Raw genomic sequence first — 24864 nt, 5'->3', positions numbered from 1 at the left:
AAGAACCCAGATGCCCCTCAACAGAGGAATGGATACAGAAAATGTGGTACATTTACACAATGGAGTACTACTCAGCTATTAAAAAGAATGAATTTATGAAAATCCTAGGCAAATGGATGGACCTGGAGGGCATCATCCTGAGTGAGGTAACTCAATCACAAAAGAACTCACATGATATGTACTCACTGATAAGTAGATATTAGCCCAGAAACTTAGAATACTCAAGATATAAGATACAATTTGTGAAACACATGAAGCTCGGGAAGAACGAAGACCAAGGTATGAATACTTTCCCTTTCTTGGAATTGGGAGCAAGGCACCCATGTAAGGAGCTACAGAGACAGTTTGAAGCTGAAACGAAAGGATGGACCATCTAGAGGCTGCCATACCCGGAGATCCATCCCATAATCAGCCTCCAAACGCTGACACCAGTGCATACACTAGCAAGATTTTGCTGAAAGGACCCTGATATAGCTGTCCCATGTGAGACTATGTGGGGGCCTAGCAAACACAGAAGTGGATGCTCACAGTCAGCTATTGGATGGATCACAGGGCCCCCAATGGAGGAGCTAGAGAAAGTACCCAGGGAGCTGGGGAGATCTGCAACCCTATAGGTGGAACAACAATATGAACTAACCAGTACCCCCTCAGAGCTCTTGTCTCTAGCTGCATATGTATCAGAAGATGGCCTGGTCGGCCATCAGTGGAAAGAGAGGTCCATTCGTCGTGCAGACTTTATATATCTCAGTACAGGGGAACGCCAGGGCCAAGAGGTGGGAGTGGGTGGGTGTGGGGGACTTTTGGGATAGCATTGGAAATGTAAATGAAATAAATACCCAATAATTAAAAAAAAAAGATAAAAAGAAAAAAAAACTTTTGCTAATTTGTCTTACCTATTTTAGGAACCAATAAACATCAGATCCACAAACTGAGCTCAACAAGTGATAATTATAATTTATGGATAAAACTGAACTTTTTCTTCTGTACATTCTTATACGAGTTTAAAGTCCTGTCTTGATTCTGTTTTTGCATCTCTAATCTCCTTAGTGCCTTACCATGTAAATGAATAATCATGACAATTGTGGGTTTTTCTGGAAACAGCTAGAAGGAAACAAATAATTTTTTGTTGTTATTTTGCTTGTAAATGTTTTTGTAAAACATTGAGTCTTATTTATTGTCCACACTGAGAAAACATTATTTCCTGGCTCAGATTAATTATAGTCTCCACCCACCTCTTATCTTTGTTCCTTGTAATATGTGTTATTAAAAATATGCCCTCTGCTGGGCATGGTGGTGCCCACCTTTAATCCCAGCACTTGGGAGGCAGAGGCAGGCAGATTTCTGAGTTCGAGGCCAGCCTGGTCTACAGAGTGAGTTCCAGGACAGCCAGGGCTACACAGAGAAACCCTGCCTCAAAAAAACAAACAAGCAAAATAAACAAAAACAAAAACAAAAAAACAAAACAACAACAACAAAATACTTCCTCAGAATTGAAAATCCAAGGAGATTGCTGTTTTGAAATCCTCATCTGTTTTAACCTGTCTTTTCCCAGATCCCCCAGCTGTGGAACCAGCATTCTTGGAAATCCGTCAAGGACAGGACAGAAGTGTGTCCATGAGCTGTAGGGTCCTGAGAGCCTATCCAATACGTGTGCTGACCTATGAGTGGCGTCTGGGCAATAAATTATTACGGACTGGTCAGTTTGACTCTCAGGAGTATACAGAGTACCCACTAAAGAGTCTTTCCAATGAAAACTATGGAGTTTATAACTGCAGCATCATAAATGAAGCTGGAGCAGGGAGATGCAGCTTTCTTGTTACAGGTAGGACACTAAATTACTTTGGTTTTTTTTGTTTGTTTTGTTTTGTTTTTTGTTTTTTTGTTTTTTTTGTTTTAAAATATATGCCATCAAAGCAACAGATCTTAGGTTTACATGGATGTTAGAATGAAATCACTTTGTAAATGGATGGGTTTAGAAATTTATGATTTGTCCGTTCTAGCTGCAACTTTTCCTTGATTGTTTTCAGGGCAAATCTGCCTTTTTGGTGAGAACAATGTCTGTGCCTATATAACAACACAGACCTTTATCTGAATTCCAGCAAAGTGCAGAAGTTCTGGTTTTGTTTGTTCATTTCACTGACAGCTGACTGTGGTCAGTAGTATTACTGAGACAAGATTGCAGGTGTAGATAGATACCTGGGCTGCTGGGTTTTGTGAGGAGCAGAAACGCTTTTCTTACTATTTTTTGCCTCTCAATGTCCAAGGCTTTCAGTTTGTTCTTGGCTTGTCACATGTTCTCAGATATTTCAAGGTAGAGCAATAAACTGTACACAAAGTAGGGTAAGTGAGGAGAACAGATGAGTTTCGATGTCATAAACGATTGAATGTCCCATTTGTATAATTTTCGGCCCTTGCTGAAATTATCGTGATATTCTCTACAATATGGTAAATATGTTCTTTTGCTATTTTGAACCAGAGTTTTGAAATGTATTAAAAGGAAATTACCTAGCCGGGCGTGGTGGCGCACGCCTTTAATCCCAGCACTCTGGAGGCAGAGGCAGGTGGATTTCTGAGTTCGAGGCCAGCCTGGTCTACAAAGTGAGTGCCAGGACAGCCAGGGCTACACAGAGAAACCCTGTCTTGAAAAACCAAAAAAAAAAAAAAAAAAAAAAAAAAAAAAAAAAAAAAAAGAGGAAATTACCTTTTCAATGTTATTTTCTCTTAGTAAACTTACATTTAACTGTTATATCATTTGTGATATTGAATGAGGAAACTGGCCCCCATGTCATCTTTGAAAAGCTATTATTAAAAAAATGAAAATGTTCTAGACTGAAAACATGTTTATTAATAAGAAATCTAGGTGTTACATTCTGGTTATAAGAAATCTCTCTAAAGATGGACTTTCTTTGAGTCATTTTTGCTTCCTGAAACACTATATTAGAGAGATAAAGTTCACTTTACTACCAAGGAATATGAAGTCATTTTTTCCACTGGACTCTCCTTTTGATTTTACTAGACTTTTATTTTGGCCCATGTCATTGAAAACCTTTTTATAATTTGTGATGTTGCACACCTTACACATGTGTAGAGGTGAGAGGACAGTTTGCAGGATTCAGTTTTTTTCTACCATATGAATCCAGGGATGGAACTTGAGATGTCAGGGTTGGTTTCCAGTGACCTTTCATGCTGAACCATTTGCCCCTGTAAACGTAACTTGAGGCTTTTCTACATACCCCCTTGATCCCAAATAAAGGACATGAAGGCCTAATAAATTCATTTTAAACTTCAGCATTATTTCAGGGCAGATCCTCATTTATTCCTCCATGACTGTGATGGCATAAGCTACTTCCCAAACCCGTTATTCAGTATTTGCCATTTGAGTCTCACCCTGGATGCCTCTGCTTCATGCTGTCCTCTACCATGCTCATGGCGAGTATTTTATGGTGAATCTCTTCAATCTCTCTCTCTCTCTCTCTCTCTCTCTCTCTCTCTCTCTCTCTCTCTCTCTCTCTCTCTCCAGAAGTCTTGCCTTTTCTCTCCTATTCAGATAATAGGCTGATCAGCTCTTTATTGAACAATAAGATGATGATGATTTACAAATCCCGAGTCAGGAAATGCTTCATAATAATGACAATAACAAAATCCAGACTACATCCACATTTCCCATATAGAAATCATCATCTGAATACACAGTGCACAAAACCATCTCCCAACATGACCCACATATTACTTTCAACAGCAATAGGAACCATGTAGAGGCAATTTCTTTTTCTCATGTTTGAACAAACAAAGAATCTGACTTTCATTCATTAATAAAAAAAAGGGGGGGTCATGAAATTAACTGCATGGCTTTTTCAACTCTTTGGCTATAGACACTTTCCAATTGTCTAATATGATACTGGTGTCTAATTTATCTATAGGGTTAGGACCGTGCTGCTTATTTAAGGTTTTCATTTGTTCCTCCCTATGTGCCCCAACTTCTCTTTTAAAAGGAGAAGACAAGCTGAGAGCAGAAGCAGCTCTAAGCTCCATCCTTCCACCTCACATCCATGGGGTGCAGCAAGTGGATTCTGATAACATGGAAAGGAATAAATCTGTTATGAGTTTCCTCACAGAGGGGAAGGGAATGCCCACAGGCATTATTTTCTTTTCGTGGTATGTGCTCTTCAGTCTCAGGTCAACATTATTGCTCCAAGATCTCCACATAAAATGAAATATTTTTTTTAAAAAAGAAGAAAAGGTCAAGTTCTAAATAAAGTACAATTCCAGGAAATACATGGAGAGATGGGTATTTCCAAAGAGTGTGTGCCAGTGGAAAAGCTCTCAAAAGAGAATTATATCAGAGTTAGCATTCCTCCAGGAAATGGAAAAATGATATAATTGTATATTATTTAAAAAATTATGCAGGTAACATTGGGTATGCAGTATATTTTTATTTGGTTAGCCACTATTAAAACTGAGTACAACACAAGACTATGTACAGGTGTCTTAACTGATGACATTTTTACAATGAGGAAAATACTTGATAAGTCTTTATGGATACATAATAAACATGAGGTGCTACGACTTCATTTTTATGTTCTCGGTTTATAAGACTATAATCATAATTTGCTGGAATATGCTCATTGATAGGTTATCTTTGTCAATGAATATGCCAATTCAAGTCAAATTAAAGGAAAAAAAGGCAGGTTTATTTGAGAACAGGGCTACTGGCCAAGTTCAACAGTTTGAGGGAGCAAAGAAAGCCAGATAGAGATAATGGTGGGCAGGGTGTTTATGGGTTCTAGGTGTAGGAAAATGATGTATCTGTGGATGACTCCAGTGAATGTTAATGATGCACTTAGAAGAGTGAGCAAGAAATCACACTTTATTAAGAATTTTACAGAGCATTAAAAAGGTAAGGGAGATTTCCAAGATATAAGGATTTAGTAAAGAGACAATAGAGATCTCAGAGGCTATGAAAGGGGTTCCAGCAGGTTGCTGTGGCAAACTGGCCAATGGGTCTTTTATGGGATAATGGGTGAAGACTGAGGTAATGTTATGATTTGACAAATTAGAGGACCCCACAGTTTGTGCATGATTTACTGGCAAGGAGAAAGGGTCATATTTTTAGTGTTAAAGGCCAGGGCTGTCTTGTTAATCTCTGACTTTGGCTTTGTTAGTCTTGACCTTGACTCTGAGCCAGCCCTTAGGCACTGCCTGGTGATGATGCTCCCTTTGACCTTGTAGATGTCCTAAGCACTGTTGATGACATTAAATTAAGTCATCTTTGTCCTCAGCTACCCAGAAGAAGCGGCAATGTTCATGGTCATCTTTCTGTCTATAGGGTCCTTTGGGGTAGAGTCAGGCTTAACAGAAGCCAACCTTACAATTTAGTCTACTACAATTAGCTGCATTAGAAGCAATGTATTAAAATCATGAATATGTAAGAAGCAATAATGCAGACCTTGCATTTCCCAAAGGGGAAATGTCTCATGCAGCTATTCATGCTGCCCACCATTCACCAGTGCCTGTGTGTCTCTTTCTTCTCAAGAGCACTCTGCTATCTCACAGCCAGCTGCACACATTTTTTTTTTTTGTCTCTCATCATTAGTGATGCTGACTTTGCTGTTTTAACCCTCATAATCTATTTTTACCTTACTATCCTTCCCCACTGCAGTGTCCGTGAGCAACTTGTAGGTCTCAGTATGGGCCCATATCCAGTCCAATCTACTATGAGTCAAACCCTGACTCAACAATAAGTTATAACAAGTGAGTCTAAGTCCATATTTATAAGATTTTGCAACTAAAATATGATAATATTTGTGAAGTGCAATGAGTATAGCCCTTAGGAAGTATGATGAGCACTGTGATACCAGTATAGATCTAACTAGTATACTATGGAACATGACAGCAACTGACCAACTAAAGTAGCATAATTTAAGCCATCCAAAGAGTCCTAAGTTTTAAAAATAGTACATGATAGAAAATCAAATATGTTTGGATTTATTCAAAACTATACAGAAATAGGACAGTGGCTGAAAAGAACTCTAAAGGAACAAATGGAAAACTCAAGTTTGTTAGTAATTGTATAAAATGTGAGTGAATTTAGCCGTCCCGTAAAAAGTGGTAGATTGAATCGTTTCAAAGAAAATAATCTACAATATACATACTGTCATGGACTGGATTCATACCATAAATATAAAGGCTCAGGAAAAGTGTGGGGGATACATAATTGCCACAATAGGAAGACAAGAAACAGTTGACATAGCTGTGTTATTTAAAAAGTAAACTCCAAGGCAGTGAATTGAATGAGAAAAGTAGCAGGTCACATATAATAATCTTGGAAGGATTGTAAATATGTGTACACATAATAGTGGAACTTCAAGATTCATAAACTAAGAAATAATACCAGAATAGACTATTGTGGAATTGTACTTGACTATTTTAGTTCCCATATATCAAAATTTGGAAAAATACATAGACATAAAATTGTTAATTGTTTTAGAAGACATGAAATATGCCACTAAGCACATTTATTGGACTCATATTTATAGATCACTATAGTGCTCATCGGAGTGGATAATGTGTTAATTAAACAACTTACTTGTTGGAAAAAAGACAAAATTAGTCTTTCTAGAATCTGTGGTATCATGGAGGTCTCTGCCATTGCAAACCTATAAGGAAAGTAGGGAAAAGAGCATATGACTTGGAGAGAAAGGAGAAGTACATTTTTCATTAGTCATATTTTTATAGAAAATCTAAGAAATTTGTTAAAAAATCAATATAAATTGTTCATATATTCTAATAATGGCATCAAAAATTGCTTGAAATCAGTAATTATTTCTGCATAAGCCTGCTTTGGGCATTTGTAGGAGATTGATTTTGTATACAATGGGATAATATTTGTGTAAAATCTCTAGATGATCTCTTGTATACTTTAATAACTAGTTAGTTATGACACCTAGTGCAATGTAAATGATAGATAATAGATGCTAGTAATGTTCTTTAAAAAATAGTTACCAAAAAGGAATTCTGTTTGTGTTTAGGAGAAACACATTCTCTCATTAAATATTTTCAATCCATGACTACTTGAGTCTCCATTTCCAACTCATGAATATATTGAGCTAATGGAAATAACTATTTTTAATTTTTAAGTTTAAAAATATACATCTAATGACATCAAATGGAAATAAATTTAATAAAATGTGTGTAAGATTCCAAAATATTTCAAAAAGGTTAAATAAAAATATTAAACATATGTCTTTGTTCATATTTAGGGATGGAAAGAATAGCTATTATTTTGATGTACATTAATTCCAAACTTTTTTGTGGAGTCTATGGACTGAAACAATTCTAATAAAAGTCCTAACATATTTTGTAGGAAATCAAACACTTATTCTAGATGTTATCTGACAGAAAAGAGAAAATGAACTAACTAAGTCATTCTATCTCACTTCAATGCCTCTATAAAGCCAATTTAATCAAAGTGGTGCATATTTGAATAATGATGAATAAACACATCAAAGGGATTGGATACAGAGACATAAATAGACTTCCGGAGTTACATATCTAGAGTAGTTGACAACTTAAAAACACTAGCACAATCTACTGGAATAAAAAAATGCTAGAAAACAAATAGGCAGGAAAGATGATTGAGTATGTAAATGTTTGCTGAATAAATTCTGCCACCTAACTTTGGGTCCCTAACACCCATTTTTAAATACTAGCTTCGAAGCATTTGTTTGTAACCTCTGCACTGGAGGTAGAAGCAAATCTTAGGGACTCACTGTCCAGACAGTTTAGCCCAAACAGTGAATTTCAGGTTCAATGAGACCCTACCTGAAAAAAAACAAAAAATTCAGTTGGAAAATAACAGAGAAGAATATCCTCATATCCACCTCTACATGTATATGAGAGTACAACTTACTTAAATATGCACACTTACACACACACATACACACACACACACACACACACACACATTTCTTTGGATAAATTGTACTGGAACAACTGGATATCTATATTAAAACCCCTAAAACAATATTTCACATTACACATAAGTCTAGAACTGACTAAAGATCTAATTATAAGGAAATAAACTATAATCTGTAAGAGAAAATCAAAACAAATTCAGAAAATATAAAGACTTTCCAAAAACAGAGTATAAGATTCAGTTATTAAAAAATTAGACTTTAATAAAAGTGCAGACTTCTCTTGTTCCAAAGATATTAAAAAATGAAAAAGCAAGAAACAAAACATAATATCTCAAATATATAAAGAATTCTTATAACTCAATAAGAAAATATCTAACTTAAAATTGACAAAAACCTTCAGTAGACATTTCATAAAATAGTATATAATTGGCCAATAGCCATATGAAAACTCATCACCATTGTTATGTATCTTAGAAAAGAAATCTAAACCACAATGAGGTCATACTACATACACACATCAATCTTATTGATTAAAGTTTAAAAAGCTGGCAATATCAAATGTTGAACAAATTAAGAAAGTGATTCTATCTCATTCTGTTGGTAAGAATTCAAATTCAGATTAAGAAAAGTAAAATCTGTCTCTAGAGGCATTGCAGGTGTGGCTGCTGTGTCACATGTGCATCAGTAGGTGGCAGAGAGGAGAGAATCTATGTTCTGACCTATGAACATCTGAAATATTAGTGACCTAACATTTCCTGAAAAAAAAAAAAAATCAAGCCTGAGACTACCACCAGACTGACACTGCACAAGCTCTGATGGGCTCTGAGGATGAGAATAGGGCCAGAGACTACAAGAACCCTGCCTGGGACCGCGGGCCTGGGATAGAATGGACTGGAGAGAGAGAAAACCCTTGCAATAAGGCCATGCAGACAGGCCCAATAAGGAGTAAGCACAAGACTTAGATGACCAAAAGGTGGGTGCCACGAGGGCTCTGACAGGGAACTAACCTAAGGTGATCACCAGACTTGCATTGCACGGGCCTGAGATTTCAGACCATGCCCAAGATGACCTCAGTCCAGTGCCATAATACACTCCTGAGATCACTCCTGAGATGATCCCAGACAGTCAAAGACCCTGAACACCACTCAGAGGAGCAAGTAAGTAGTGGAAAAGGGAAAGAGAAAGAGAAACAGAAGGATGTGGGCACAATGAATAGAGGCAGAACTGAGACTAAAGGGTTGTAAGGAAGAACCTGATGTTAGTAGCCAGTGATGCCACCTGGGACCATAGTGAAGTCCTGGCTTATGCTGCCCTGGAGGACCATGTCTGGATTTGTGGCCCTGAAGCAGCAGTGGTCAGTTACCACCAAAGGACAGGCAGATGTCCTTGTGTTACTATGGAGACTTGGTGATATCTGAGGGCTGTGTAGAACTGGTCCCACCCCTCACCTGGGCATCTTGGAAGAGCTGGCCATGGAGACATGAGAGCAGGAGAGCTAACCTCACCCCTACCTAGCTTCAGTATTCAGAAGAGTGAGAGCGCAGCACACTGTGGGAGTTCCCTACCCGTGAGCTATCCCAAGGATACAAGCATAAGAGAGGTGGCCCTGCCACTGGTCTGCCATTCAGTGACATGGGCGTGGGACAGATGTCCCCCAACCCCACTTGCGCCTTGCCACCTACAGCAAGAAACAGCTTGCCCATATGTCATCAGCATCAGAGAGCTGGCCCTGCCCCTTATCTGATGCAGAATTCAGGGAGAACAGACCTCACTTGGGTAGCACAGTAGGGCTGTCCTTGGATGTGGGGGTTGTGGGTGAGCTGCCCTGCCTCTTGTCTGCTGTGCTATGGAGAGAGAGAGAGAGAGAGAGAGAGAGAGAGAGAGAGAGAGAGAGAGAGAGAGAGAGAGAGAGAGAGAGTCCCCTTCCCAACCTTTGCCCTCACACTGGGGACAGGTGGGAAAAGTGGCCTCATGGGGTCATGAGAGCAGGAGAGCAGACCCTGCCCCTCACTTGCTTCAGCACTCAGGAGAGTGGGCCCGTCACCTCACCTGAGCAGCAGGAGAATTGAACCTGGGTGTGGAGGTGGCACGTGATGCTCTCTAAGGGCATGAGCTCAGAACTGCCCCACCTCTTGTCTGCTGGGCAGTGGCCCAGAAAATGGAGAGAAGTCCTCCTCCATTCCGTCCTCTGTGGCAGGTGGGAGAGCTGGCCCTAGGGTCATGAGAATGAGAGAACTGGCCATATTCATTTTTTTTTACTGCAGCACTTGGGAAAGCAGACCCTGTACCTCACTTAGGCGGCAGAGTAGAACTGGCCCTTGTGGCGTTTGCTGGTGAACCTCACCAAAGGCCTGAGATTAGGAAAGCCAGCTGGCTGAGCAGCTCAGATACCTCTCAAGCCCAGACCCAGGGCTTTGAATTGACCCTTCCCAACATCTTCCCCACCGAGAACTGCTGAAATGCAGGAAAGGGTAGGTCTTCTATGGGATCTCCATGACACAGGGCAACAATAGGAAATTCAAGAGAAGTCCCAGTGAGATTCTAGCATTAATAGAGTAGCAGAAGACAGGGGTCTAATACCAGACCAATGAGATATTGCCATGAACACTTGCAAGCAAAGAAGTATGGACAAATGGGTACACTGTGGGACACACGGTGACACACTCTCACTTCCACAATGAAACTTATTTTCTCTGTTTGGGGTGGGGGTTGCAAGGGTGGAAGGTAGGTATGAGGGGAGGTAGATACAGGTGTGAATGGGATTGAGGTGTGTGATGTGAAAATCACAAAGAAACAATAAGTTTCTTTTAAGAAATATAAAACATCTTATGCCCTAATCAAGATGACATCAATTACCCTAGATGAGTACAGAGCACTAGTATATATACGTATATACTAGGGCATATAAATATAGTATATATAAGTGTATATCTGCTTAATGTCTTGGCTATGCTACCTGAAATAGCATCAAATTTTGAGAAAAGAAATATCCACTGACAGGCGGAAGTGAACAACTCTGAGCAGCTTAGGAAATACATTTTACTTAGTCATTAAGACTTGAAGAACAAGTGGCACATGCAGCAATATGGATGAGCTTAAAGCAGAATGGTTCTGGAAAGGAGAGTTAATACTTCATGAGTATAGCATATGAAACATTTAACAGATAACACTAATTTATAATAGTAGAAAAAATTGTTTCTTGTTTTTTCAACACCAAGGATGCCAAACAGTAATTTCAAAGGAGTAGGGTCTATGTCTTGCTTGAAGTACAGTTTATGAAGTAATACATATTTTCCAAACTCAGGAAAATCTGTGCTCAAAATATGCACAATTGAGAGGAAAAGGAGTGTAGCTCAATGTCAGAGAGCTATGCCAGCTTTCATGAGGGGTTGAGTTTGGTCTCCAGTACTCCCATAATGACGTGCATTGTGCAGTGAAGCACTAGACACAATGTGGATGATATTCACCAACTAAACTGGAGTGAGCATGGAAAATGCTCCATGATATCTACATTATTCACGTATTTAAATTTCATATCTATATTATATTCATATATGTTACAAAAATAGTTTTCCTAACACCCTGTGTTCATTTTTCTTCTAAACTAGTGTCAAAATACTTTGAGGGACATTAAATGGGCCATGCTTTGCAGTATTTTTCTCCCTCAAGATAACCATTATATTTTCTTCAGTTATATGCCTTGTTTTGAAAGACAGAATGACCAAATAAGTCAGTATCAAAAGATATAAAAATTTAAATTAGGAAGATATGAATCAAATTATGTGTGCTCACCATTGTGTAGGTGTACAATGCCATTCCTGTTCAGATAACGGGCAAACAGATATCAGCAAAACTAATGAGGGGTAGAGATTCCAAACTACTTTTCATGGCTTCCTTGCATATTTTGGAGTATGCAGGCAATGCAGTGTATGCAGGATTAAACAGTCTGAAATCTCAGTTTTCCTTGTGAGAAAAGAATATTCCTTGGTGCCAAAGAAGTCTCTTTTCTTATGGACCATTTTAACATTAATAACCTTAGTAAAACACTACCTGGATGTTTTCCACTAACTAAACACCAACTAATTTGTTTTGAGCATATGAAGTGCTGCACAATATTTACATTAATCATATGTTCTGGTTCATGCCTTGGGTTACTACCGTGACTAACCTGGTATTTGTAAGATGAAATAAGGCCTTTTTATTTGAAATCCTTTCTCTATCCTGTTCTGAGAGTCAGGTTCGTACATCTAGTTACTCTCAGGAGTTGTAGTCAAATCTACTATATTGATTCAACTTATGTTTTGGAGAAAACAAATGTTCCTAGAATGGTTTTTACACGGTGTTTAAATTCACTTTCTATCGCTATGATAAATACCTTGAGAAAGAGAAACATTGAGAGGAAAGGTTTTATTTCATCTTACAAGTCCCAAGTTATATCTTGTGACTGAGGGATGTCAGGGTAGGAACTCGGCAGGAACCTGAAGTCAGAGGACAAGGATAAACGCTGCCTACCAGCTCGCTATCCAGTGCTTCTGAAGCTTACTTTCCACTACAACGCAGGTCTACCTGCCCGGGAGTAGTACTGTACAGAATGAACCAGGCCTTCCCACATCAATCATTAATCAGGAAAATGCCTCCAGAGACATGTCCGTAAGCCAAACTGACATTTTCTCTTTCCAGATAGTCCTAGTTTGTGTCAATTGGACAAAACAAACACAAAAACAAAAACAAAAAACAACAAACCAACAACAACAAAACCAACCAGCACCAGCACACGTAGATATCAGGTGATAATAAAACCAATCACTGAAAGACTCAAAGGACTTTTCAGATCGGTGGACTCCCAGGCATCTCCCTAACCTCCAGTTATCTGCTTAATCATCTGGCATCTGTCCGTTATCCTGATGAGATGTTTAATGGATGAGAACAATACAGAAAGTGTTTCAAGGGCATGCCAGAAAATTGACATAAAGCAGTCAGGAGAGAGAGTATGCAAACCATGCATGCAAACCATGATGTATCTTCTTTTTCCAGTGGAGGGGATTTATTCTTGTGTGTGTGTGTGTGTGTGTGTGTGTGTGTGTGTGTGTGTGTGTGTGTCTGTGTCTTGTGTCTGTGTCTGTGTGTCTGTGTGTGATTTGTATGGAACTGTAAATTGAAGAAATTAATAATATATTTTTATTTATATGTTTTTGTTTCCAAACACAGGCAATAATCAAAGTCATAGAAGTTTAAGAAATCTTCTTACATTATTCTAGTAAACTTTTGTTTTAATTTTAAGATGCCATAAAGGCAGCAATTTATAGAAGCCCAGGGAACTAACTGTGGGCGAATACCCACGTCAAATCAGAGCCAAACCAGAGCTCCTGAGCAAAGTGAAAGGAACTCTTAATTTGAAGTCCTTTCTTTATCCTGCTCTGAAAATCATATTCACAGGAGATATAATTATTCTTGGGAGTTGTAGTGAAATCTACTCTATTAATAAAAGTTACATGCTTTAGAGAAAGCAAATGTTCCTAGAAAACAAACAGCATGGTCTCTGTATTCCTCCTCCTTCTCGGGAACACTCTATGTTCCCTGCCTGCATGGTCTTTGTTGCATTCGTATTCAGGGATGGACCCCACCCCCCCACCCCCCAATGTGTGCAGCAGTAACCCTTGCCAAGAAGTTAGTGCTCACACTATGAACATTCATTTCTCTCAGTCTGGGAGTTTCTAGGCCAGTTCATTTATCTGTTACCTCTATATACACACCCCAAGAATGGTCCTTCAAATGAAAGCAAGGCTTTTAGGTACTTTGGTACTACTCAGTTTTAAGAAAGCACATAGCACTGGGGAAGACTGAATGCATTTATTGGCAGCTTATTATAAATCCATTATTATGAGTTAAATGTTTAATAAAATATGTATAATTTTCACTTGAGAGATTTACTCAGTCAATTTTTCTCTTTAAAAACTCGAGAGTTGATAATGTTTTCAGACAACAATACAATATGGTGTAGAAAAGGACTCCAAGGGACCCAATAGTAATTTATGTTCCTTACATAAAGGAGGGCAGACTACATGGACAGAGGATCTTTTTCTGTTATTAGTAACATATAGCAGGTAGTTCACGAGTCTCTATGAGTAAATTTGGGACATGATGGAGCAATGTAACTTCTCTGTATAGATGCAGATCCTATTCTAGGTTATTATAAAAGTGACAGAGTCTAGATTTGTGTACAAACAGGCACACAATCAGATGTAAGCAACCATACACAGAGCTACTGGAAGCTGGAGTAGAAAGTGTCTAGACAGTGGTCCAGAACAAACATTTTTGATTTGATGACCACATATCATGTTTCCTGTTGCTTAAGATAGCTCCTTTCTGTTATTTAATACAAGTTGTGCCACACACATGAAGATAAAGGAATTCTAATTTGAGCATATATGTTTTCCTCTCTGTAGCACAAGACTAAGAGTTGTATGTGTTTATTGAACATATGCATGGACATCTATAGTGGGTTGGCCACCCCTTCAGTCATTATACTATTATATGATGAGTCTGGTCCTCAAGCACGTCGTTACTAGTGCTGATTGTGAAAATACAGAGACTACTCACAAGCAGAAACCCATGGCTCCTAAAATATTTTTAACAGTTTATTCTTTTTTTATTCATATATTTTTATTTACTAGGTATTTTCTTCATTTACATTTACAATGCTATCCCAAAAGTCCCCCATACCCTCCCCCCCACTACAGTTTATTCTTAATTAACATATCATCCGTGCTAGTGCTAAGTTTGCCATGAGGTTTTTTCATTCTTTAATTGATTATTTTATTTATTTACATTTCAAATGTTATCCCCCTTCCAGTTTCCCCACTACAAGCCCCCTATCTTCTCCTCCCTCCCCCCGACGCTATGAGGGTGCTCCCCTACCCACCTACCCACTCCTGTCTTAGTGGCCTAGCATTCCCCTATCCTGGACCATCAAGCCTCCACAGGACCAAGGAGCTCTCTTCCCCATGATGCCAGATAAGGCAATCCAGTTGCTACATATCCAGCTGGAGCCATAGGTACCGCCTGTGTACTTTTTGGTTGGTGATTTAGCCCCTGTGAGCTTTGGGGGTGTGGGGGGATCTGGTTGGTTGATATTGTTGTTCTTCCTATGAGATTGCAAACTCCTTCAACTCTTACAGTCCTTGCCCTAACTTCCCCATTGGGGTCCTCACACTCAGTCCAATGTTTGGCTATGTACATCTGCATCTGTATTGGTCCAGCTCTGGCAGAGCCTCTCAGGGGACAGCCATACAGGGCTCCTGTCAGCAAGCACTTCTTGGCATCAGCAATAGTGTCTGGGTTTGTTGTCAACAGATAGGATGGATCCCGAAGTGGGGTAGTCTCTGGATTTGCCATGGATTTTAGTAACTAGTCTTCTTATGTTAAGCAATACACATTTGAGAAGTTTTAGATTTATTATTTCTGGTTTGAATTTTAAATGGTCTCATTGATATTATTATGATAATTATCTTATTTCCCATTCAGTTAATTGTTAAAATGAGGTACTTTTCAAACTGTGAAATGAAAATCAGGAAATATACTACAAGTTCCCCCTCACTTATGTGGTAACTGGGAGAATAACTTCAGAATAGCTGAAATGTAGATAAATATTCAGTCCTTAAACTTATCACACATAGTTCTTAACAATGCAATCCTGGATTATTATATCTACTTCAAGCATAGGCATTGTGTCAACCCCATAATAGATACTGGCAAGACAGTCTCTTTAGAAGTGCATAGTATGGTAGAGAGCATAAGAACCATGTTACATCCCTGTAGCCATTTGAAAAGTATTACTCTCTTCCTGCTCACTCATCATAAAGTAGAACATTGGCATCAAAAGCATCAAAAGCTATTTTTTCTCTCACTGATGGCCAGCAGTGCCTGCCTTAAATATTCTATTGCAGTTATAACATATTGATAATTTCTATTTCAGGCTTCTTTTATCATATGTCCAGTACTGCTGTAGATCATTTTCCTTCCTAGCTGTGCATAGTAGAATATCTTCTTGTGTGTTTGCTTTGTTGTATTTTGAAATCAGTCATTGGTACAGGGAAAGAAGTGTTTGTATGGGAAGAATTCTGCCTTCTATGTTGAGAGTATGTGCATCTAATACCATGAGGCCTTGACTTCTTGTGTACTTCTTTGGAATCAGTAGCAAAGGATTTTATATTCACATCAATACTCCTTATTGAAGAGTAGCAATCTCTGTATAGAACACAATACTACTGAGGTTCTAGTTTCCATTGAACCTCTCACATGTGGCACCATCTCTTATCCAACAGCATCATGGGCCTAAATATGCAACTCACATCAATATATAAACTCACACAAATACAAAACCCAACACTTCCTCTTGTTACAGGTTCTTGTTCACTGTCTTGTGTTTAATTCTGTGTTCCTTAACCTCGGAAGAATTTTTGTTTTTTTTTTTTTTTTTGCAAGCTTAAGCATACTTTGGCAAAGTTATTTGATTATAATGTAATCTGACATTTTTGAGCACAAATGTGAGAATAGTTAGTGTTTTAGCCAGCTCTGTCATGTCAGCAATTCATCATGGTTTATTCTGGTGGGAAATTTCTCTTTCTGTATCTTGGAACATGAAGTAAAATTGAGTTGATTTCATTTGTGAGGATTTTATCTGTACCTCCTAGGATAGTGACCTATATAAGTAGGTTAATGATCTTCAACAAATGAAAAATGAACTGATATCCCTCATACATATTCAAGCATATTCTATAATTCATTCTCTAAGGTAAATTTACATATTATTTATCCTCCTACAGCCTCTTTTATGAGAAATATTGATTTTACAGAGCATATATTTACTCTGGGCCACGATCACTTCCTTTCCTTTTATGTCTTTATACACATGTGCAATATAGTTTTATTAGTCTGTCCATATAATCTAAAACACCTTAATGCTTTAAGTGTGAATAATCATTTCAGTATATTTGTAGCTTTGTGCTTGAAATTATGTTTTCAAAGCTCAGTTTAAAAGTTTAAATTTTTCCCTAAAATATAATGTTCATATTATTATAAAAATTCTGAGCACTGTGATCACTTCTACCTGAGTATTTTAAAGATGTTTTAAAAACCTAAGCTCTATATAATGACATGCATCGTGTTTCTAAAAATGATCTCCATGTTTGGGTAGTGGATAGAGATTTAGGTCAGTTAATCTAAAAATTTCAAACTGGAACATGTGTAAAAATAAAATTAGAATGTAAAAAAGTAGGAAAATATTCTTTATATTCTCACTAGAACTAAAATAAAAATGAATACTATATAAAGAACAACAAAACAAAAACAAAAAACAAAAAAAATCAATGTTAGGAATTCGTTCTCTCTTCAACCAGCAGATGTCATGTTTGGATGTCAGAGCTCAAAACTATATTTCTGTCATGACTTCATGTGTCTTACGATTGAGAGAGAACAAATGTAAAGTATCAGAGAAGATATTCCATATGTGTTCTTAAACTAAGGACTATCTATAACCATGACAGCATCTGTTTTATTACCAATAAATACTATTATGTACCTTGTAAATCTCACCTCATTTTAATTCTAAGTATAATTTTTCAATTAAAAGAAAAGCTCTATCAAACATTATTTTGAATCAAAATCATGACCTTATTGTATCTGATTATTTGTCTATATCATTTTCATATGTCATTGATATGTCTGTTCTGGTTCAATGTTCCTTTATCTATAATATGAGCTATTCAGTTAATTTCAAAACTGTTTCTGAGCTAATTTTAGTTTATTTATAGGATAATTTCGATTTTAGTCACAAGCCAACAGCATCAGTTTACAGACACCAAAGCAGTTGTCATCAATCTAGTAGATTAAAACAATAAATGTTTTTTTTGTTTTTGTTTTTGTTTTTTTCTCATTGAGTTCTCAGATCAGAAGTTCTAAACAAGCCAAAGAGACTAGAGCAGAGGCCAACATCAGGGCAACATTGATGCTGGATTTCACTGAACAATTAAACAAAACGCTGCACATAATATTTTTGTTAGGACTTGGGTCCAGGTTACCAGAATTCAGATATTTAATGTGCTTTATCTAATTTGAGTAGCAAACTGGCGAACATTGTATCCCTCTCTTGTCAGCACTGAGGAAATTCTTTAGGGTGACGATTATTGTGATCAATGTTTCCTGTACCATTTATTGTGGCACTAGAGTTTGGTAAAAGTGTGCCTTGTTGGTTCAAAACTTTAAATCTTACATCAGACCTACTATGACAGGAAGCACAACTATTTGTTCTCTTTGTATCAGGTGTTTTTCAAGGAAGTTGATGTACACTTCTTTGACGATACTGCTTTTTCCTCTTCTCTTCTTTTCTTTTTTTCTTTCTCTTTCAATCTCGATAGCCCTTACCTTGTTTTGGGTCGTGGATTGTATCAGTACTCAGAACTCAATCTTATTTTCTCCCTGTTAGTAATCTTTTCAGTGATGCCCTCAATCTCAGCCCTTTAATTTCTGTGAGTATGCCTTAAGCTAGCAAGACCATTCCTCCAATCCTTAGTGTTCCCTTAGTCTAGGTAGTTAAATCCTGGATCTATTCAATTTATCCATCAAATTTCTTTAAAAACTCTTCCCCCGGAACTTCTCTCAGGAATTCAATCCTTCAATAGCTCTCCGTTTCTCTTGGTCGAAATTCCATTTTCTGAGCTGCTTAGCCTATGACCCTCGGGGTCATCCCAGATTCTTCCTTTCTCATAACGCTAATCAGTCTCAAAACTAACCAGTAAACAAATTTGACTTTAATAATATGACTTTACAAGCAAAATAGTTCCTTACGGAAGAAGGAATATAATTTTTTTTAATTTATTTTTTAATTGGATAATTTATTTGTTTACATTTCAAATATTCTTCCCTTTCCTGGTTTCCCCTCTGCAAACACCCTATCCCATCCCCACTTATCCTGCTTCTATGAGGGTGCTCCCCCACCCACCCACCCACTTCTGCCTCACTGCCCTAGCATTCCACTAAGCTGGGGCATCAAGCCTTCACAGGACCAAGGGCCTCCCCTCCCTTTGATGCCAGATAAGGCCCATTCAGTTCCTCCAGTCCTTCCCCTAACTCCTCCATTGGGGTCCCTGTGCTCAGTCTGATGGTTGGCTACAATCATCTGCATCTGTATCGTTCAGGATCTGGCAGAGCCTCTCAGGAGACAGCTGTATCAGGCTCAACAGTGAGTATGTAGAAGGTCCGATGTGTCTACAGTCACACTGAGTCACTTTCTGCTTTCAGGAAAGGCCTATGCCCCAGAGTTCTACTATGACACCTACAACCCCGTGTGGCAGAACCGACACCGAGTGTATTCTTACAGTCTACAGTGGACACAGATGAACCCCGATGCAGTAGATCGGATTGTTGCATACCGCTTGGGTATTCGGCAGGTAAGAAATTTGGTGCCTACTTTGTTTTTGTTTTATTGTAGTCCCTTTTTGTTGTACTTTGTTGCTGTAATTTTTATTAATGTATTAAATGTATTGTAGAATTTATCTTTAATTTTTTAATCTCTAATTTCTATTTTACGACAATATTGCTTTTCAGTACTACTCAGAATTATTTACCAATATATTAATCTATGCATTTTATATTACTGGAATAAACTTATTGAAGTTATTTCCTCTCAGCCTTCTGAAGGGCTACATCTTTAGATGTGCTCAAGAGATCATATTGTGCACTGCTGCAAAAGGAATTTAAGATGTTCTTGTGCATACTATTACTTTATGAATCCGTTACTCTCTTTATCTAGGAGGCTAGGAGCCTTACATAGTTTTAATTGAAGGTTCAAGCTATATACAGGATGTATTAAAAGTTCATATATCTGATGAATATAAATAATTTAGCAAATTGAAAAGTAATGAACTAACTCATTCTAATTTAGCTGAAGATTATAAATTATGTGAAATGATTTATGTATTCTTTACATGAACCATTGTGAAACTAGATCCTTGTTGATATGAATGACAATTTTAAATTAAATATTGCTCTTGAACTTGCTTCCTGTTAGATATATATTTTTCAGGATGGATATTTCAATACTGCAAAACATTTTGAAGCAAAACTTAGAATCTCATATAGGTTCTTAGTATGTGTTCCAATTCCTTAAGTAAATCAGAGACTGAAAATCTGAGTTAGGACAATAAAAAAAAAATGCCTGTTTAATCCCCATCCTCCCAGCCCATCCAATGATTCACCACAGAGCTAATCATTGTATTGTGTTCAAATCATTTATAAGAAAATATCCAGTAATGCAGAGTTCAAGGTTCATTATAAGTTAAATCTTTTCATCATTACTGTTTTTAAAATCAGAAAAGTAAAACCATGCAGACACAAGTCATTTGATAGATAAATCATTCTTATGCAGGTATTCAGAGTATAGTGGTCAGCTGACCCCAGACCATTCAGAACACTTCTCTTTCAGTGTCATCCCATTTACAGGGGTACAAGGTTAACCCACAGGTCTGTTTCCAAATAATTTGTGCTGCTCCTTCCAATTTCATACGTTTCCTTAACAAGAGTGGTAAATATCAGAAATTTCAGTTTAGCATATCTTTTTCCCATCAGCTGTCAGAGTCATCATTGTAGCCTTGCTTCCTAAAAAAAAAAAAAAAAACAAAAAAAAACCTACATTAATTTAATTGCTATGTATAGGCAGAAATGCACACACATGAGACCTTATACAAAGGTCAGAGAATAGTTTGCAGAAGCCAGTCCCTCCATTCTGCATGTGGGTCCAGGGGATCTAACTCAAGGTGTAAGATTTATGGTCAAGCATGTTTACCCAGTAAACTATTCCACTGGCCCCTTCTGTGTTCTTAATAAAATTCATATTTTAAATGATTTTCTATTTGGGGAATCTTAGAGCATTCTTATTTTCACATGTCATTCTCTTTTTATTTCAAGTCTTTACACATTGTTTAATCATTACTGTTAATGTCCTGTTATATACACATGTGTACATGCATGTGTGCATTTAAACATCCAGACCTAAAGACAAATGGTTATTTGCAAGGAAAAGTTATATTTGGTGTTCTTCACTGCCTTGTTTTACAGATCTCTTGTTCTGTTGTTGTTGTTTTAATGTATATGGGTGTTTTGCCTGTGTGTGTGTCTGGGTACCACTCCTGTGCCTGGTGTCCAAAAGAAGCCAAAAGAGAGTGTCAGATCCTCTGTGACTGGCATTATAGCAGGTAATGAGCTACTTTGCGGATACTGAGAATCTAACCCTGATCATCTGGAAAATCCTCAGTGCTCTTTGTCAGCGAGTCATCTCTCCAGCTCACAGCTCTATTTCCAATGTTAAAGTCAGAAGTTTGTCTTTAGTTTCTGACCTCATTTATATTTATTTACCTCGAGTAAATTCCCAGTTCAATTCGAAGGCTACCTTCTTAAATCAGTGGGATTTGCACAGTTCCCCTTATCCTTTTATCTCAAAACTCATATTCAGACCCAATGTTTCTATTATGCATACAAGTCAGAATCCCTTCTTATAAATATATAAATGAAGGAATAAATAAATACATCCTTCCCTCACACTTCTTGTCTCAGCCTGTCCTGCAGTAGTTTTTGCTGGCATCGCCATGTGGTTATTTTTCCCAGTGACACCATCTCCCTTTAAAATTTGCTTTTCTGAAATGAATGTCTCCACAGAATCCATGCTGATATATTTCTTAATCACGGCTCTGTTTTATAACCACCCAACATGCAGGAACACACATAACCTCATCACTTCCCCGCTCCTGTTCAACAGGTTCATTAAACAGAGTTGTTCTCTTCTGCTTCCTTCCAAGATCATTCATGTGTGACATGTGTGCATAAACTTCCTTTGAAAATAATGAATTCTAGACACTTCTAGCTTCCAAGTCTAGACAGCCTAGCCTCATCATTTTTAGCTGTATAACCCTGAGCATGTTTCTGACTTATTCCAGTCTGAGTTCCTGTTCGGCAAATTGAATATAACAATATCTACCTGATGGACCATGTCTTCACTTACCTACTTCAAGTGCTTTTGCACAAAACACTCCTGCAAAGTCTTTGTGAGAGTTCTTGTACTAATTGGCAAGACAGAGTAATGTTTTTATTTTTATTTCTCCAGAGCATACTGTAGCTCATAGTTTTGTGTTTATTTTACTAGGCATGCCAGATAGCCCAGGTCTTGGTGAGATTCCTTGCCATGATTTTGAAATAAACTACTATGTAGTCATGTTAAAACTTAGATTTCTTATTTTAATTTCAACCCTATTCTTCCCGCAGGAGATCCATTTTGCTGGTTCAGATTTTTCTCATCCACTGTTAACTCCTGTTAAAGCAGTTTTTCTTCACGTAATCTGTACTGCTAATGCACAGCATAGCCCTGATGCGGCAAATCACGTTTCTCTCAAGCATCATCAATGCAAGCATTTTCTCTACACCGCTTGTTCCTTGCCACACCATTGGTTTTTTTTGCTTTTTTGTTTTTTTTTTCCCCTACTTATTACTAGGGTTTTCTTTACAAGTAAACATTCTTTTTTTTTCTGGTGTGATTACTATGATACTGTCTTAACTGATAATTTTGCCATGGAAGAGACACAATGGTTCTTTTGCGGTTGTCTCAGTATAGGATCAAGTTCTTGTGATATCAGCCAGTGTGAACAGGCAGGTGACATATGTTGGAATGGGAACATGGACATATGCTTCTCTTCTCCTTGCACTGGCCATTGCTCCCGTGTGGAAGACTCATCACAAGCAACATTGCTCTTGAAGTTTCCCTGATGGACAGAACTCTAATACAGTCATGAAACATTTCATATTAATAAAATCCGTGCAGAGCTTTGCTTGAAAACTTTTCTGCTCAATTATAGAGGAAAAAAATGTTTTGCTTAAAATAAACCGTTTCCCCCACTCATCTCAGAAATGTACGTTTATTTCCGGGCTCATGTGAAATAGCACACTGACATTTTATTAGGACGCAACCCCACATTTTGAAAAATTCAGACCTGACATATAAACAGATTAGTATTTTCATGAAGAATTTGTATTACGTGGTTATGACACCAGTGAGCTCACTTGCTGCCCAGACTGGCCTTGAACTTAGAGCAATACTATTGACACATCTTCTCAAACTATGTAATTATAGGAGTGAATTTGCATGTCTACACATAGTAAATGTAGCATGAATAATTTTTAAATGAACATACTAGAAGTGTGGCTTAATCAATTTGACATATAAATATATATGAAAATATATCTAGGAGTGGAGTAATGGCTCAGTAGTCAGGAGCACTGACTGCTCTTCCAGAGGGCCAGAACTCACATGGCTATTCACAACTTTACTCTGGAAAGTTATAAAGTTACTCTGTAAATTTAGTTCCAAGGGATTTGACCCCCTCTTCTGGCTTCTGAGAGCACCAGTTTTACATGTGTACAGATATGCATACAGGCAAAACATACACAAAGAAAAACTAAAACCAAAAAGAAAACTATATTAAAACTTTTAAAAATCATAATGTATTTGAATAAAATATAATTACTAGTAATTGCAATTAATGTAGCCTAATAAGAATTTAAATTAAAGAAAACAAAGTAAAACATAGATTTCCCTTTGGAATTAGTGTTCGTGTATTCTTTTTTTTTTTTTTTATGTATGTGTTGAATCACTAAATTAGCCTGCAATGCAATATTTTTTTTAATTTTTAATATTTTTATTACATATTTTCCTCAGTTACATTTCCAATGCTATCCCAAAAGTCCCCCATAGCGCCCCCCACTTCCCTACCCACCCATTCCCATTCTTTTGACCCTGGCATTCCCCTATATTGGGGCATATAAAGTTTGCAAGTCCAATGGGCCTCTCTTTCCAGTGATGGCCAACTAGGCCATCTTTTGATACATATGCAGCTAGAGACAAGAGCTCCAGGGTTCTGGTTAGTACATCATGTTGTTCCAACTATAGGGTTGCAGATCCCTTTGCTCCTTGGGTACTATCTCTAGCTTCTCCATTGGGAGCCCTGTGATACATCCAATAGCTGACTGTGAACATCCACTCCTGTGTTTGCTAGGCCCCGGCATCGTCTCACAAGAGACAGCTATATTTGGGTCCTTTCAGCAAAATCTTGCTAGTGTATGCAATGGTGTCAGCGTTTAGAAGCTGCTTATGGGATGGATCCCTGGATACGGCAGTCTCTAAATGGTCCATCCTTTCATCACAGCTACGAAATTTGTCTCTGTAACTCCTTCCCTGGGTTTTTGTTCCCAATTCTAAGAAGGGGCACAGTGTCCACACTTTGGTCTTCATTCTTCTTGAGTTTCATGCGTTTAGTAAATTGTATCTTATATCTTGGGTATCCTAAGTTTTGGGCTAATATCCACTTATCAGTGAATACATATTGTGTGAGTTCTTTAGTGATTGTGTTACTTCACTCAAGATGATGCCCTCCAGGTCCATCCATTTGGCTAGGAATTTCATAAATTCATTCTTTTTAATAGCTGAGTAGTACTCCATTGTGTAAATGTACCATAATTTCTGTATCCATTCCTCTGTTGAGGGACATCTGGGTTCTTTCCAGCTTCTGGCTATTATAAATAGGGCTGCTATGAACATAGTGGAGCATGTGTCCTTCTTACCGGTTGGGACATCTTCTGGATATATGCCCAGGAGAGGTATTGCTGGATCCTCCAGTAGTACTATGTCCAATTTTCTGAGGAACCGCCAGACTGATTTCCAGAGTGGTTGTACAAGCTTGCAATCCCACCAACAGTGGAGGAGTGTTCCTCTTTCTCCACATCCTCGCCAGCATCTGCTGTCACCTGAATTTTTGATCTTAGCCATTCACTGGTGTGAGGTGGAATCTCAGGGTTGTTTTGATTTGCATTTCCCTGATGATTAAGGATGTTGAACATTTTTTCAGGT

At 37.8% G+C, this 24864-nt stretch overlaps 1 protein-coding gene and 1 pseudogene across 2 annotated transcripts in view; both read left to right on the top strand.

Moving 5' to 3' along the window:
- The window catches only part of Mdga2 (MAM domain containing glycosylphosphatidylinositol anchor 2), a 766587-nt gene that overhangs the window by 663190 nt on the left and 78533 nt on the right, over window positions 1-24864 (top strand). For both annotated transcript variants that reach the window (XR_015045223.1, XM_021179084.3), the window contains exons 9-10: window positions 1553-1822; window positions 19215-19363. Coding sequence is in view for 1 of the 2 variants with exons in the window: in XM_021179084.3 (XP_021034743.1) it covers window positions 1553-1822; window positions 19215-19363 (419 nt within the window). In the remaining variant the exon portion in view is untranslated. The remainder of the gene's footprint in view (window positions 1-1552; window positions 1823-19214; window positions 19364-24864) is intronic.
- On the top strand, window positions 8551-8669 carry LOC115032870 (small nucleolar RNA SNORA17; annotated as a pseudogene).

Source organism: Mus caroli, unplaced genomic scaffold (assembly GCF_978045245.1).
Source record: "Mus caroli unplaced genomic scaffold, Mus_caroli_1 scaffold_14, whole genome shotgun sequence".
Classification (NCBI taxonomy): Eukaryota; Metazoa; Chordata; class Mammalia; order Rodentia; family Muridae; genus Mus; species Mus caroli.
The sequence above is the reverse complement of the archived record's forward strand: the minus strand, read 5'-3'. Positions and strand labels throughout refer to the sequence as shown.